At 37.8% G+C, this 15,894-nt stretch overlaps 1 protein-coding gene across 3 annotated transcripts in view; it reads right to left on the bottom strand.

Moving 5' to 3' along the window:
• RAB3IP (RAB3A interacting protein) overlaps positions 1-15,894 on the bottom strand; it is a 168,079-nt gene that overhangs the window by 20,097 nt on the left and 132,088 nt on the right. For all 3 annotated transcript variants that reach the window (XR_012324609.1, XR_012324610.1, XM_033866325.2), the window contains 2 exons: positions 15,601-15,859; positions 1,789-1,884 (listed from right to left, as the gene is read on the bottom strand). Coding sequence is in view for 1 of the 3 variants with exons in the window: in XM_033866325.2 (XP_033722216.1) it covers positions 1,789-1,884; positions 15,601-15,859 (355 nt within the window). In the remaining 2 variants the exon portion in view is untranslated. The remainder of the gene's footprint in view (positions 1-1,788; positions 1,885-15,600; positions 15,860-15,894) is intronic.

The following is a 15,894-nucleotide window of genomic DNA, read 5'->3' on the forward strand; positions in this document are numbered from 1 at the left end:
CACTACCTCTATGCTTAAATTTATCTTCCTCTCATCTCTGATAACTAGCTAACTAAACAAGAAAATAAGTTAGTTTTTAAACGTCCATGAAAGTAAATGACACCCAAAAAGACAGGGGAGAGGGCAAAGGGTTGTGGAGCAGATGGGGCACGGAAAGCCCACGTTTGAAAATATCTTCTGCAATATTACTTGTAATGATAGAAACTGTGGAATGTACACCTGATAGATTATGATTATCATTACATTCACTATGTAATAACATGAAAAGATGTTATTTAAAGTACAAAATATATTAGGATTACAACTAGGTAAGCAAATACATACAGCTAAAACTAAAAAAGATTCTGCATATACAAAAATAACAAAAGGTAAAGAAATTTTCCCTCCAAAATCTTTTTTTTTTTTTTTTTTTTGCGGTACGCGGGCCTCTCACTGTTGTGGCCTCTCCCGTTGCGGAGCACAGGCTCCAGACGCGCAGGCTCAGCGGCCATGGCTCACGGGCCCAGCCGCTCCGCAGCATGTGGGATTTTCCCGGACCGGGGCACGAACCCGTGTCCCCTGCATCGGCAGGCGGCAAAATCTTTTTTTACATTAAAATTTTTAAGAACAAATTTTTAGGGAAAAAAAGAAAATACTGGTAAAGTGATAATGACACTAGTCATTCTAGTAACACATCAATGTTTTTAATAAGGAACTTCTGAAGGCTAAAGGTCTTATAACCTAAAGGTAGTGGTTCTTAACCAAGAATAATACCCTCTCCCCATCCTCCACAAGGATATTTAAAAGCTGTCAAAATGATGAGGGAGTATTACTAGAATTTGGGTTAAGTGTTATGGTTAACTTTGTGTGTCCAACTTGACTGGGCCACAGGTGTCCACATACTTTAGTCAAACATTCTGGATGTTTCTGTGAAGATGCTTCTGGATGAGACTAACATCTAAATTGGTAAACTGAGTAAAGCAGACTGCCCTCCATAATGTGGGTGAGGCTCATCCAATCAGCTGAAGGCCTGTTAGAACAAAAAGGCTCATCCCCAAAGAGTAAGTGTATTCTTCCTGCCTTCAGACTCAAATTGAAACATTAGCTCTTCTTTGGTCTCAAGTCTGTCAGCCTTTGGACTCAAGACTGGAACTACACCATCATCTCTCCTGGGTCTCCAGCCTACCAACTCATCCTCCAGATTTTGGGACTTGCCAACCTCCATAAATGCATGAGTCAATTCCTTACATAAGTCTCTTTCTAAATACATGTAAATGTATATATGTAAATACACACATCCTATTGGTTCTGTTTCTTGGAAAACCCTAATACACCAAGGATTCTAAATGTCCAACAAAGTCAATGGCCCCCCTACTGAGAAACACTGCTTGAACTGGGTAGGAATTTTGGTCCTGTGGCAGGCTGGAAATAAAGATGTGTGCCTTCTAACTTTCCTCAAATCATCCCCTATCAGAAGACTACCTCAAGGGTTTGCCATCTTTGTTACGGAATCATATAGATAGTCTAAAGCAGCCCCTAAATAGTTGGTAAAATCAAAAATAAAATTTACCTCCTTTCTTTCCACATACACATTTTTAAACCACCTGATTCTGGTAACCCACAGTGTTTTTTTCTTTTCATATCATTTTAAGTTGTACACTTTACATTTCTTAAAGATTTTATCTTTTTAGAGGACTTATAAATATGCATGAAGCTAAGCATATCTTTTTCAAGATTCCCTCATAAAACAAATCTATCAATATATAAAAACCATGACGTTGCTCTTGGCCAAGATGTAAACAGACCAACCTCAAATAGACTAGCTGTGAGTTCCTCCAATTCCTGTCCAAGTTGATCTCGTACTTTAGAAAGCCTCTCACACTCTTCATCTTTTAACTTCAGTTCCTATGAGAAATTGATCATTTTATTTTTTATTTCCAAAGTTCGAAGTTAGATTCAGCAGACTATACAATTTTTACTAATAAAATTACAAAATATTAATACTGCCCCCACCTACAACATTCACACTGAAAGTGTTTATTTAGCACTTGCTATGTGGAAACAATCTGACAAGTCTAAAATTACAAATAATTCTAACTCACATATTAAATTTTCATGTTTTTTCATAAAATATCCAAAGATTAAGTATAATTATTCATTACATGTGAAAATAAACAATTAAATAACTTCATTCTTTTTTCCTTAACTTTTCTCTGAACATATTTATTTCTATCAACCAAGGAATTTCTTCGATTATGCTGATTCATTTCAATAAATGTTCAGTGAAGTTTTTTCATGTTTACTTTAAAAATTGTTTACCTATAATTCCATGTACCATATTGCAATTAGTCTAAAATTTCCATTAGGAGACTACACCCATTTAACACTGCAACCAGAGGCAAACAATGTATATTACATTTAAAATTAAGAAGAATATTAATGACAAAAATCCTACATTTATACGTGACTCCTCAATAGGTCATAAATAGATGCTAAAAATTCCTTTATTAAGATGTTAAATATGCAATTTTATGTTACCCTAAATTTATCTTTCAAACTTAGAGATTAAAAAAAAAATCCAAACTCTCTATATATCAGCCACAAATACAGTTATTCTGTAATTGTGGTGGCAGCATAGTTTTTGAATCCCCTGACAATTCCTGACAACCAAATATTCCAACTGGGATATCAGAAGAACCAAATGACTACATCTTCAACAAAACTAGGTAAAAGAAAATCCCAACATATCTTAGACCATGAGAAAATGTGGCTACACTGCCCAGACCACAGGATCAGTCACTGTGTGGAAGGGAGCAGCAGGAAGTGAAAGGGACTACAGAGATACTGTATAAAGCCTCAGAACCCAAAAATCATTACAAACGCCCCCAAAGCAGAGGACTATACCCTTGGTAAAAACTGGAAGAAAAAAATGTGAGAACAAATGGAGAAAAAGGGAAGGGTTTTCACAGGCTCCAAGTTAGAGATGAGTGCAAAAATCATACACAGTACAGAGGCAGCTAACAGTACAGTGAAGCTCTAAACACTCAGGAATCTCAAAGCATCCAGCAAAGAGACCTTTCCAGAAGGACAGAGCCCTACCATAAGGGGAGAACTCTTGGAATATAAAATCAAATTGCAGGATGGGAATAATGGAGATAGCAAGAGAGAAGGTTCAGATATTAAAGGAGGAAGGAGTGGCAAGGTTCCAAAGGAAACAGATCACTGGAAGTATTATTAGGAAAAAAAAATATCTTAGGATGTAATGCTAAGCACTGAGACACTAGGCTGATGGAGAAAACCTTCTTTCACTTTCATGGGTTTTCTTGTTATTAATTAGTGCCTTTTCTTTTCAGTTTTAAAGAAGTCCTTTTACATTTCTTGTAAGGCTGGTATAATGGTGAACTCCTTTAGCTTTTACTTGTCTGGAAACCTGTTGATCTCTCCTTCAATTGTGAATGATAATCTTGCTGGGTAGAGTATTCTTGGCTGAAAGTTTTTTCCTTTCAGCACTTTGAATGTATCATGCCAGTCCCTTCTGGCCTGCAAAGTTTCTGCTGAAAAATCTGCTGATAAGTCTTTTGGGAGTTCCCTTGTATGTAACAAGCTGATTTTCACTTGCTGATTTTGATATTCTCTTTAACTTTGGACATTTTGATTATAATATGTCTTGGTGTCTCTTTGAGCTCTTTTTTGGAACTCTCTGTGATTCCTGGACCTGGACACCTGTTTCCTTCCCCAGGTTGAGGAAGTTTTCAGCCATTATTTCTTCAAAAAGTTCTCTGCCCCCTCCTGTCTCCCTTCTCCTCTGGGACCCCTATAAAGTGAATGTTGTTCCACTTGATAGTGTTCCACAGGCCCCTTAAGCTACCTTCACTTTTTTTCATTCTTTTTGCTGCTCTATTTGGCTGAGTTCTACTGCCTTGTCTTCCAGATCACTGATGCTTTCTTCTTCTTCATCATCTTCTTCCTCTTGTTGAACCCCTCTAGTGTATTTTTCAGTTCTATTATTAGATTCTTTGGTTCTGTGACCTGTGTTTGGTACTTTCTTATATTTTCTCTCTCTCTGTTGAAGTTCCCACTATGTTCATCCATTCTTCTCCCAGGTTTGGTGAGACCATTATTTTGAACTCTTTAGCAGGTAAATTACTTTTCTGTTTCATTAAGGCTATTTTCTGTGGTTTTACCTTGTTCTTTCATTTGGAATATATTTCTCTGTTTCCTAATTTTGACTCTCTGTGCTTGTTTCCATGTATTATGCAAAATAGCTCCCTTTCCCAGTCTTGGAGGAGTGGCCTCATTTAAAAAATGAACTTGGGCTTCCCTGGTGGCACAGTGGTTGAGAGTCCGCCTGCCGATGCAGAGGACATGGGTTCGTGCCCTGGTCCGGGAGGATCCCACATGCTGCAGAGCGGCTGGGCCCGTGGGCCATGGCCGCTGAGCCTGTGTGTCCAGAGCCTGTGCTCCACAATGGGAGAGGCCGCAACAGTGAGAGGCCCGCATACCGCAAAAAAATAAATAAATAAATAAAAAATGAACTTTATTGTTCAAGTCCTAGCTCTTGGTTGCCTCTTGAACCTTTGTGACTATCTAGGCAGCCTGATTTATACTTGACAGGTCCCAGCTGTGAGGGTTTGCCAAGACCTGTCAGTGTTCCAAAGGGCGGGACCTTAATCAGCATCTAGTTTCAAGTTGATGAGAAGCCAGACCCTTAGGCAGCAGCTTTTAAAGTATGAAAATATATACAGTCCCACAGGACCACAATTGAAAACCTCGCCAGCCTCCAGACCAGGTGATCTTGAGGTGTCCCCTTGGCAACAGTTGCAAAAATCAGGGCTCCAGACAAGTGCTCAAGCTCCTTTCTGGGAGGTACCTGAGAGCTGTAGCAAGACCAAGGGAGACAGCAAAGATGGCATCCCCTGGCTTACATTCCCTGAGAACATGCCATGCCCTTCAGAACAGGCTGAAGCTCCAGGACAAGTAAATAGGATTTTTCACAGGAAGACTGGGAGTGTGTTTCAGTCAGCTATCTATGCGATACCCTGGGGATGGTAGTCTGCCAAGAACTGTCTCTCCAACTGTTTCAGTCCCGTGGAGCCCCCAAAACACAAGCCCCCCTCTGGCCTCTAGAGCCAGGCATTCAAGGCTCTGTGTGGACTGTGTGCACCCACTGGCTTTAGCAGGGCTGCAGGAGAGCAAGGTGGTGCCGTGTGCCCACTGGCTTTCCTGAGGCTGTGGGAGAGCACAGGGATGGAGAACACAAGCAAGGTAGTGTGAGAGTGCAAAAATGGCACCTGCCAGTGCTTGCAAGATAGAGAATGCAAAAACAGAGCCTGCCAGCACTTCCATCCCCAGAGAGAGTCCCAATAAGCCCCTCCCGCTCTGGCGGATGCTTTAAGATTAGCAGATGAATCTCCTCACTTATGGTCTAGGCACTTTTCAAACTGCTGCTTTTGTGCTGGGTCCCAGGGTAAGAGAGTCTGCATGTGAGCCTTTAAGAGTGAAATCTCAGTTCCCTACAGCCTTTTGGGTCTCCTGGACATAAGCCCCGTTGGTTTTCAAAGCCAAACATTTTGGGGGCTCATCTGTCCAGTGCAGGTCCCAAGGTGCCTGATGTGGGGCACAAACCCCTTGCTTCTCAGGGAGAAGCTCTGTGTTTGTGAGATCCCCCCTGACTGTGGGTCAGCCGCACCAGGGGTGGGATTCCTGGTGAGACTGCATGTCTGCCTCTCCTACCTGTCTCTATGTGGCCTTTTTATCCTTTGTGTGGAGAAGCTGTTCAACTAGTTCTTTTTCAGAGGGAATTATTCCATATGTGGCTGTAGATCTGGTGTGTCCATGGAAGGAGGTGGGTTCAGGATCTTCCAACACCATCATCTTGAACCACCTTCTCAAGAAAACCTTGAACAAGGCTTACCTCTGAGAGACAGAAGTGGCTACACAGATACACCACCAACAACAGAAGGGAAAGCCCTGGAACATGAGACTGAGAGAGCTATCCTGGTTTATCCTACTCCTTCACAGGAATCTCTTCCTAATAATCCTGGGAAATCCAATTCATTTAAACATGAAAAACAAACAAACAGAAGATATGTGAAGTTACCATAATAAAAAAGTTAAACATAAAGCCAAGTCAACTACTGATACAAGGGAAAGGAAATCAGATAGGTATCAAATTTCAACAGCATTTTATGCTAGAAAACAATGGAATCACATTTTTAAGATACTCAAGGGAAAAAACTGTGAGTTGAGGATTTTATATCCAGCCAAAGTATCCGTCAAATGTCAGACCAGAGACAGAAAATTATAAAACTGTAAAACTTTAGAAAATATATCCCCCATGAGCCTGGCTGAGTTATCAAGCAGCAAATGAGTTTCATGTAATCAAGAAAAAACTGGAAAAAAAAAAAAAAAACTGGAGAAGCTTTAACATTAAGAACTGGGCATGAGAAGCAAATGTATTTAACTGTAGAACTACAACTAGAAGACGGGAATACACAAGAATGAAAAGACAAGCCACAGACTAGGAGAAAATATTTGCAGAAGACATCTGATAAAGGACTGTTAACCAAAATATACAAAGAATTCTTAGTTAGAAAACAATCTGATTTAAAAATGTGCAAAAGATCTGAACAGACACCTCACCAAAGATATACAAATGGCAAATAAGCATATGAAAAGACATTCCATATTACGTGTCATCAGGGAAATGCAAACGACAACAACGAGATTCCACCATACACCTATCAGAATGGCCAAAAACCAAAACACTGAGAACAGTATATACTGACAAGGATGGAGAGCAACACGAATTCTCATGCATTGCTGCTGGGAATACAAAATGGTACAGCCACTTTGGAAGACAGCTTGCAATTTTTTACAAAACCAAACATACTCTTACCACACGATCCAGCAATCATACACCTTGGTATTTACCCAAAGGATATGAAAACTTGTATCTACACAAAAGCCTGCACATAGATGTTTACACATTCATAATTGCCAAAACTTGGAAGCAACCAAATATCCTTCAGTAAGTAAATGAATAATTAAACTTTTGTACATCCAAATAACGAATCATTACACAGCATTAAGTGGAAATGAGCTATCAAGCCATGAAAAGACATGGAGGAAAATAAATGCATGACTAAATAAAAGAATTCAATCTGAGAAGGCTACTTACTGTATGACTCCAACTACGTGACATTCTGAAAACGGGCAAACTATGGAGATGGTAAAAACATCAGTGGGCGGCCAGGGACTGAGGGGTAGGGAGGGATGAATAGGTAGAGAACAGAGGATTTTCAGGACAGTGAAACTGTTCCATATGATACTATAATGATAGATACACATTATTATATTTTTGTCAAAATCCACAGAATGTACAACACCAAGAGTGAACCCTAATGTAAACACTAAAGTAAACGGGGGATAATAACATGTCAATATAGGTTCACCAACAATAACAAATGTACCATTCTGGGGTGAGATGTTGATAGTGGGAGTGGCTATGCATATGTGGGGAAAGGGGATATATAGCAACTCTGTACTTTCCTCTCAATTTCTGCTATGAGCTTAAAATTGCTCTAAAAAAAAGTCTGTTTTTTTTTAATGGGGATAAAGTTGAGAAAACAGTTACATAAATGTTATAAGTTTTAGAAACGTAAAAATAACACACACAAAAAAAACAACAACAGGGCTTCCCTGGTGGCGCAGTGGTTGGGGGTCCGCCTGCCGATGCAGGGAACGCGGGTTCGTGCCCTGGTCTGGGAGAATCCTGCGTGCCGTGGAGCGGCTGGGTCCGTGGGCCATGGCCGCTGAGCCTGCGCGTCCGGAGCCTGTGCTCCACAACAGGAGAGGCCGCAGCAGTGAGGGGTCCGCGTACAGAGAAAAAAAAAAAAAAAAAAAAAACCCAACAAAATAGGAGAAAGATGAAACTAAATTCACTAACTTCTTAAATATAAACTGGGAATAAAGGGATATAACTTGAGGCTCACAAATCAATTAGTATAAACCTAAACATATTTAACACCATAGAGATTAACATTAAGATAATACCTTTAACTAAAATTAAATGATAGAGGAGAAGGAAAGAAATAGTTACTAATTTTATGGTATTGCTTATAGTAGGGAACAAAGTCAGTACCTAAAGAAAGGCTAAGAGAAATTCTTTGATTAAAGGTAACAACTAGAATGGAAATCAAACCTTCCAAAATACCAAATAGGAAAAAAAGGAAGAGGGCACAAAGAAAACAGAGCACATAGTGAAAAGAATTGTATTCATAGAGTAGACATTTGAAAGCTATGTGACAGAAACAAGCCCCAATGCAGAATACTTATCAATAAATACAAACATGTGCAACTCACTTATTAAAAGAAAATGATTTTTAGATCGGCTAAAAAAGCAAAATCCATCTCTATTCTCTATACAAGAGACACACCTAAAACTAAGTGATTCAGACAGATTAAAAATAAAAGGATGGATAGAAGTGCACTAAAAAATATAATACAAATAAAAACAAAACAGAGACCTCAATATTGATATCAGACTAGGCAGGGCAAAAGTCAGTAAAGTAGATAAAGGAAACTTCATAATGCTAAAGACTACAACACAAAATGGAATACTCTCAAATACAAAATACAAAAGTAGACCTAAATAAATAGGAAGAAAGACATATCATGTTCTTGAATAGAAAGTCATCATAAAGATGCCAATTCTCCCTGAGTTAATTTATAACTCTGTAAATACATACGTTTAATTCCAGATCCTTCTGAACTCTAAAATGTCACAATTTTATAATTATATATGAAAAGTCAATTCATTCAACATTTCCTACTATGTAGGTACTACAGTAATCCCTCAGGATACAAAACCAAGTAAGATACTGTCCCCTTGAGAAGCTTCCAATCCTCAGAGCAACACATATGTCATTCACAAAGGCAAATTCTTGAATCATTCCCTACCATTTACCAAAGTAAACCTCACCGTGATACTAAAGACCCTCTACAATATGTGCTCAGTTTCCCTTCTCAGAGTTATTACCCTTGATCCATACTCTAAAACTAGAGTTAAACTGGTCTGATTCATTCCTGTTTCATTCCCCAATTTGATCTCATCCACCTGGACTGGGCATAAATCTCTGACTCTTTATGCTTCTAGGTCTAAATCAATCTACCCATATGAACTCAGATTTGTATTTCATGTGAATACTTTTTAGAATGTCATTTGCACTTTTCATTATCAGTACCTTATACTGTAAAATAGCTATTCGAAATTCACTCCTTCAACAAACATTAATTTCGTGCTAACAATGCATCAGGCATGCATCTAGGTGCTGGAAAAGAGAAAAGGAACGAGGCCCAGGCCATGCTTTTCACAAAGCCATAGCCTACTGAGGGCAGCAAATCTTTAAACAGATTCACAAGGAAAACTGATAAGGGCTATCGTAGTGATGTGCACATATTAGATAAAGTAGGAGCCTGCCAAATGTAAAGACTAAAACAGTGCATTCCACAGTGGCTAAAGACGGGGAGGGGTGGATGCCACAGATAATGTCAGAAAGTTAGGTTTATGGTGAGTCCTGAAAAGCCTTGGCTAAGAAAGTGGAACTTACTTCAAAGAAAAGGGGAAATCATCCCAAAGGCAATGGGAAGTCACTGAAGGATTTTAAACAGGACAGTGACAATTAGACTGCAATTCAAAACAGTACCTTGAACAGTGTGGTTAGGTTAAAAAGAAAAGACTGGAGACAGAGAAGACAGTTGATTACTGAAGTATTTCAGGCAAGAGACACAGACTTAAGAGTAGTAGTACTAGAGAAAAGAAATTTGAGGGATATTTCAAACACAGAAAATCAGGACTCTATGATCAAGTATATTCCATCAAATTGAAGACTCATTAATTTTACCATAAACATTTTATACATCAAGAAAGAAAAATGCTGGCAATGAAACTATGATCTGATGGGTTTTGGGTTTTTTTCACTTAGAATTTTCATTTTGTACTTATAGGAAGAACTCTTTTAAACTGATGGAGACACAAATTTTTATCGTATGTCATTCTCTTTTGTACCTTTCTCTTTGTTTTGATGTCCTATCATAGTGAGATCCTTTTAGGACATTTAACCCAGTAATTCAGCACCCAGCTCATATAATTCAACTGATTTAATAACAACATGTACGGCTACAGGCAAGTTAGCACGCAAGCTGGCAATGACAACTCTTATGACTGTTGCCTAGCTGGGAGCAATTTTAAAACTCATACTGATTTCAGAGATGTTAAAATGAGGGACAATGTACAACTAAGGATCAATGAAACATCACCACGCATACATGTCTTTTCTCCCCAACTAGTAAGCACCTTAAGAGTAGGGTGAAGTCTAATTTATTTTTCCCTCTACAGGGCCTAATGCAAGCTGTGAGAACTTTGGTTACTCAAGAAATGTTTGTTCATAAAAGAACACAGTAAATGTTTATAAGCATCCTTGGTCACAGTTAGTAGGGCCATGCTTAACACGGATCTGTATGAGTACGTGTTTTGAATGACTTTCTCTGGCTGCAAGCTATTCCACTGGATTTTATTTTCTAAGTCATTTTCATTATCTTTTAAGGAAGAATAATTAAAAGTTGAAAGTAACACCTTATATCAGTAGGTCTCACACTTTAGTGAATATAAGAATCAATAGGGTGCTGTACACCAGAAACTAACACAACATTGTAAATCAATTATACTTCAATTAAAAAACAAAAAGGAGGGCCTCCCTGGTGGTACAGTGGTTAAGAATCCACCTGCCAATGCAGGGGACGCGCGTTTGAGCCGTGGTCTGGGAAGATCCCACATGCCGTGGGGCAACTGAGCCCGTGAGCCACAACTACTGAGTCTGCGTTCTAGAGTCTGCGAGCCACCACTACCGAGCCCACATGCCACAACTACTAAAGCCCGTGCACCTAGAGCCCATGCTCTGCAACAAGAGAAGCCACCACAATGGGAGGTTCACACACCGCAACAAAGAGTAGCCCCCACTCACTGCAACTAGAGAAAGCCCGCTAGCAGCAATGAAGACCCAACACAGCCAAAAATAAATAAATAAATTTATACATATTAAAAAAAAGAATCAGTAGCGTAGTTTATTGAAAATGCATATCCTCAAGCCTCAATACAATAATTTTGTTTCAAGAGAATCTGGGGTAGACTCCAGTAATCTACATTTTAAAAGTGATGTACTAAAACCCAACTTCTGTCTCAGGATTCCACCAAAAGTTGTTCTTCAGCAATGACCTGCAGAAGGCCAAACAAGTGAAGGACTACATCACCACCTCTGGCATCCCTGCACCTGAAAATCAATAACCACATGGTTGCTCCCCCTACACACAGTATGGATTTGTTGCTGGTAAGTGGTTACTCCACCAAAGACTACATTTCCCAGCCCATCACACATTTAAGTATCAGCATGAAACTGGCTCACACCAATGCAATGTAAGTAAAAGTTATGTGTATCACTTCTAAGTCAAAGCGTTTTAGAAGCAGGTGTGCTTTCTCCAAGTTTTCTTTTCCCTTCACTTCACTGGTTAGATATGATAAAACTCTAAAAGATTACAAAGATCCAAGACAGAAGAAACACAGATCCCCGAATTATTTCACAAAGAATTGCCTGTGAACTATGAACATTTGCTTTAAAGTGTTAAATGAATAAAAATGAACTTCTATTAAGTCACTAAAATTTAGGGGTAACTTACAAGAAGCTAGCACATCCCTAACTAATATATTATGCATGTGTGTCTACTTACACAACAGTGTAACTGCATACACATGTATATATTAATTTAATCAACAGAATGTGTTGAGAAGCCATTATGTACTCAAGATATAATCATGAGCAAAAATACATGTAATCCTTATCTTCATGAAGCTCAAAATTATTGAAGTGTATGTTGAAGTGTAGACTTCTGTGTTGGGGTTAACTGGGATGGGGCAGAGCAAACAATACAAATAAAGAAATAGAACTTTCACTCTCAATCAAGATAGAGTACCAGGGATCATATTTACCACCCTGCCTGACAGAACTAAAAACAAAACCAGAAAAAAATTGTGAAATGATTTTTAAGACATTGGACATCAGGCAAAAAAGACAGTGATCCTCCAGAAACGGGAAACAATAAAGTGAGGTCTATGATCTGTTCCAGCATTTCACCTGAAGAGATAAAAGCAGTATTAGACAAGGATTAACTGTTATTAAACTGTATTTCATATGTTCAAGAAGCTAGAAGACAGACTAAACATGTTAAACAAAACAAATGAAATACTTAAAAGACCCAATTGAACTTTCAGGGATGAAGACTAACATGTCTGTGATAAAAAATACATTGTATAGAATTAACATATTAGATACTACAGGGGGAAAAAAGAAGAGTAGTGACATTGAAGACACAGCAACAGAAATTATACACAATGAAACAGAGAGAAAAAAGATTTTAAAAATAAATGAATAGAGCACCAGTGAGCTATGGGACAACTTTAAGCAGTTTAATGTACACATAATAGGAGTCCTGAAGGAGAGGAGAGATAGGGGAGGTAAGTAAATGTTTTTGAAGAAATAATGGCCCAAATTTCCCAATTTCTATGAAAACCAACAACCCACAAATTCAAGAAGCTCAACAAATTCCAAGTTCAAGAAACCCGAAGAGAACTGCTCAACAAATTCCAAGTTCAGGAAACCCGAAGAGAACTGCACCAAGGCACACCATAATCAAATAGCTTACAGCCAGTGATAAAGAGGAATATCACATCACATGCAGAAAAACAAAAGTAAGGATAACAGCTGACTTCTCGTGAGAGACAGTGCGAGCCAGAAGACACTGGAGCAACATCTTTAAAGTACTAAAAGAAAAAAACTATCAACCTAAAATTCTTTACCCAGTGAAACTATATTTCAAAAGCAAAGGTGAAAAAAAAACCTTTTAAAATACACAACAGCTGAAAATAATTTATCAGTAGCACACACATAACAAATATGTTAAAGGATGTCCTCCAAGCAGAAGGAAAATGGTATCAGATGGAAATCTGGATCCACATGAAGGAATGAAGAGCACTGGAAATAGTAACTATATGGGTAAATATGAGGATTCTTATATTTAAATCCCTTTAAAAAATAACCAGCTGTTTAATGAAAAAGTAATTTAAATGTATTGTGGAATTTAAATAAAACATATAAAGAAGTAAAATTATGGCAATCACAGCAAAAAAACTGAAAGGCGAAAACAAAAGTACAGTTGAGCCCTGAACAACATGTGTTTGAACTGCATGTGTCCAGTTATATGTGGATTTTTAAAAATAAACACATACTACAGTAGCACACAATCTGTGGTTGGCTGAATCCACAGATACAGAACCACATAAAGTCATATGCAGATTTTCAATTGCACAGGGGTCGATGCCCCTAACCCCACTTTGTCCAAGGGTCAACTGCATACTTTTGTAAAGTTCTTATACTGTGTGTGAGATAGTATAATAGTATCAGAACGTAGGGAGTGATAAGTTAAAGTTGTATACTACAAACCCTAAAGCAATCACTAAATTAGCAAAATGAAGATATACAGCCAATAAGCCAAAGGAGGTAAGATGAAATCACAAAAACATATGGAATTAATCCAAAAGAAGGCATAAAAGGAGAAAAAAGGGAAAAAGAAACAGAAGAGACAAACAGAAAACAAATAATAAGATGGCAGATTTAAACCAAACTGTATCACATTAAATGTAAATAGTCTAACATAAACACACCAATTAAAAGGCAGAGATTATCAGAAAGGATAAAAAAGCAAGATCTAATAATATGCTGCCTTCAAGAAAGCCCACTTTAAATAGGGAGACAAAAATAGGTTAAGAGTAAAAGGATGGAAAAATGGTAACTTTCTGGCCACTCTTAAAAGAATAATCAGAATAAACAGAATGATTATTGACATAATTTTGATTCACGAGTTGCCATTAATTCAGGAAGTATTTTCATATTCAACAGTCCTTTTCAAGTCCTGAGCTCTAAGTAAGTATTAATACTACCTTGTACTCTTCATAATAAAATTCACCATATGCATGTGTTCACACATCATTATCATTTCAATTACCTCGACAGTACTTCTAAATACAACAAACTAAAGATTTCAAAAATAACTCCAAACTTGAGCTAAGAAATTAGCAATATATTCTGATCAATCAGTAACCACAATGTATTCCCAAAGATGGATATATATGTTCAATAGTTTACCTCTATATAAATTGTTATTTCACTTAATACTCTGTATTAAGATGAGAGTCTGAGCCAAATGACAGATGCCAAATATAGCCACATCTCACCACACCCCCTACCTTTGGGAAAAGATTAAAAAGGCTATTGATTTTTCTTTCTGATAAATATACATTCAACCAAAAATGTTTTAGCATATCTTCATGGATGTTTAACCATTAGCCATTCATTGAAGCATTATAAAGAGACATATATGCCAGGCATCGTTCTGTATTATTCTAGGCACTGGGGATACAAAAATCAATGTTATGCTCTTGAGAGAAAAGTCTGGTGGGGAGAAGATGGGAATATATGTTTGTAAAATGTCATAATATGCTGGAAATCATGTCATAGAATGTTTTCCCTATTGCTTCAATTTTCTAAATGTGCACTGGTCCATTTCACCTAAGTTGTGAAATTTATGTATGTAGAGTTGTTCGTATTATTCCTTTATTATACTTTCCATGTCTGCAGGGTCTATAGTGATACCCTCTGTTTCATTCCTGCTATTGATAATGTGTCTTATGTTCTTTTTTATCAGTCTTATTAGAGGTTTGTCAATTTTACTGATCTTTTTAAAGAACCAGCACTTTGTTTCATTCATTTTCTCCATCTTTTCTGTTGTCAATTTCATTGATTTCTGCTCTTTACTATTTCCTTCCTTCTGCTTGCTCCTGGTTTTATTTTGCTGTTCTTCTAGTTTCTTTAAGTGGGAGACTAGATTGTTGATTTGAAACTTTTCCTTTTTTCTAATGTATGAATATTTAGTGCTATATATTTCCCTTTAAAAATTTAATTACAGATGCAGAAAAAGAATGAGATATAGTCACAAATTTGGGAATAAATAGATATTTAAAAGATGACCAAGTGAGAAACAGAACAAATTACTAGGAGAAGAAATTCTCCAAGGTAAGGTACAGAAAATATTCATACCCAGCTGAATCGCAAGGCACCATTACTACAACAGTTCCTCAAAACATAATGACTTGGACTGAATGGCTTCAAGTAAATAATCACAAAGTCAATTACATACAGAGAGGAAAAAACCCACACATGGAACATAACTCACCAAATCTGCATTACGGATAATGCAAGACAGGGAACAGGCAATGTAGGCGGGGGGCACAAAAAGAATTTAAGAATCTCTTTTTTCTAGTTTGTACTCTTAGATGAGCTTCTTTCCTACTCAATTTCACAGATTCCTAAATGCTGCCCAACAGGAGCTGAGACTGTGCATATTCAAAAGATAAGTGTAGAACTGTAATGATTTCACTTGAGTTGCCCCCCCCATGGATAAATATTAATTTTGAATATAACATATGGAAGAATAAAATATCTTTTTGCTTACCCTCTGAGCTTTTGCAAGTTCTTCTTTTAATCTTTCATAGCCCTTTTCTCTAACTTCCAAAACAGATGGGCTTCGTAAGCGGGACAGACTATCAGTACTCAACCCAAAAATATCATCACTGCCATCACAGGCCTCTGTTATGGTAGCACCCTGTAAAAACTCCCTCTCTGCGTTACAGTTGTCCTTTCTTGTAGTTAATTTAGTTAACCCAGCTGTGACTCCAGAGGTAGAACAAGGTGCTGGGTCTGTAACATGGATGCTGTAAAGGAGAGTTCAAAAAACATCAGCATGTGC

The sequence above is a fragment of the Tursiops truncatus genome, chromosome 11, assembly GCF_011762595.2.
Source record: "Tursiops truncatus isolate mTurTru1 chromosome 11, mTurTru1.mat.Y, whole genome shotgun sequence".
NCBI lineage: Eukaryota > Metazoa > Chordata > Mammalia > Artiodactyla > Delphinidae > Tursiops > Tursiops truncatus.